This window comes from Scyliorhinus canicula, chromosome 14 (genome assembly GCF_902713615.1).
Source record: "Scyliorhinus canicula chromosome 14, sScyCan1.1, whole genome shotgun sequence".
NCBI lineage: Eukaryota > Metazoa > Chordata > Chondrichthyes > Carcharhiniformes > Scyliorhinidae > Scyliorhinus > Scyliorhinus canicula.
In genome coordinates this window covers 89,156,795-89,158,160 of record NC_052159.1, presented here as the reverse complement: position 1 = coordinate 89,158,160, position 1,366 = coordinate 89,156,795, and the positions used below count along the sequence as shown (strand labels likewise).

At 51.3% G+C, this 1,366-nt stretch overlaps 1 protein-coding gene across 1 annotated transcript; it reads right to left on the bottom strand.

Annotated features, from left to right (window-relative positions):
• Window positions 1–286: 286 nt before the first annotated feature.
• On the bottom strand, window positions 287–1,102 carry LOC119977230 (insoluble matrix shell protein 4-like). The gene has a single exon (XM_038817946.1). It carries the CDS (start codon window positions 1,100–1,102, stop codon window positions 287–289), a length of 816 nt encoding a protein of 271 aa, XP_038673874.1.
• Between the last annotated feature and the right edge of the window lie 264 nt (window positions 1,103–1,366).

The following is a 1,366-nucleotide window of genomic DNA, read 5'->3' as shown; positions in this document are numbered from 1 at the left end:
AGGGTTTTTCTCACATTGCATTTGTTTCTTTAGCAAATTACTTTAAATCTGTGCCCTTTCATTCTCAATGCTTTTACCATCCATGTCCAACCCCCTCATGATTTTGAACATCTCTTTCAAATCTCCTTTAGCCTTCTTCTCTCCAAAGAGAACAGTTCTAATCCCTCCAAGCCCGGCATCGTTGAAACGTGGAGCCGCTCTCCTCGCTGCCAACTTGTTGGCTGGGATGGTGTGTGTGGGGAGTGAAGTGTGTATATGTGGCTGCAGCTTGTCAGTCTCCTGAGGGTCAATCGTGAATCTGGTGAATCCCGCACCGTTTCTCATTGGAATCGATTGTGTTATACGTGGTGCCGGTGTTACACGTGGTGCCGGTGTTACACGTGGTGCCGGTGTTATACGTGGTGCCGGTGTTACACGTGGTGCCGGTGTTACACGTGGTGCCGGTGTTACACGTGGTGCCGGTGTTACACGTGGTGCCGGTGTTACACGTGGTGCCGGTGTTACACGTGGTGCCGGTGTTATACGTGGTGCCGGTGTTACACGTGGTGCCGGTGTTACACGTGGTGCCGGTGTTACACGTGGTGCCGGTGTTATACGTGGTGCCGGTGTTATACGTGGTGCCGGTGTTACACGTGGTGCCGGTGTTACACGTGGTGCCGGTGTTACACGTGGTGCCGGTGTTACACGTGGTGCCGGTGTTATACGTGGTGCCGGTGTTATACGTGGTGCCGGTGTTACACGTGGTGCCGGTGTTACACGTGGTGCCGGTGTTATACGTGGTGCCGGTGTTATACGTGGTGCCGGTGTTACATGTGGTGCCGGTGTTATATGTGGTGCCGATGTTATACGTGGTGCCGGTGTTACACGTGGTGCTGGTGTTATACATGGTGCCGGTGTTACACGTGGTGCCGGTGTTATACGTGGTGCCGGTGTTACATGTGGTGCCGGTGTTATATGTGGTGCCGATGTTATACGTGGTGCCGGTGTTATACGTGGTGCCGGTGTTATACGTGGTGCCGGTGTTATACGTGGTGCCGATGTTATACATGGTGCCGGTGTTATACGTGGTGCCGGTGTTATACGTGGTGCCGATGTTATACATGGTGCCGGTGTTATACGTGGTGCCGGTGTTAGCCCCTTAACAGTAGTGGAATTGGTCCAGGTGTGGCTCCAGTTTTGCTGTTGTGAAATTCCACAAATTCTGTGTTGGCATCAACACTGTCAGGAAAGGAGAATCATGTTGCAGGTTTTTTCATTAACACATTTAATATAGCTAGGAGGCGGCGTCGTAGGAACTCAGTTAACAGACTGACCATTTAGACTGATACAGCTCAACACAGTAATTCAACATTCCACTTTATCATTT

What these genes read in the sequence shown, in the direction of transcription:
- LOC119977230 (XM_038817946.1), bottom strand. Translation starts at nt 1,102, where the DNA reads ATGTATAACATCGGCACCACGTATAACACCGGCACCACGTATAACACC.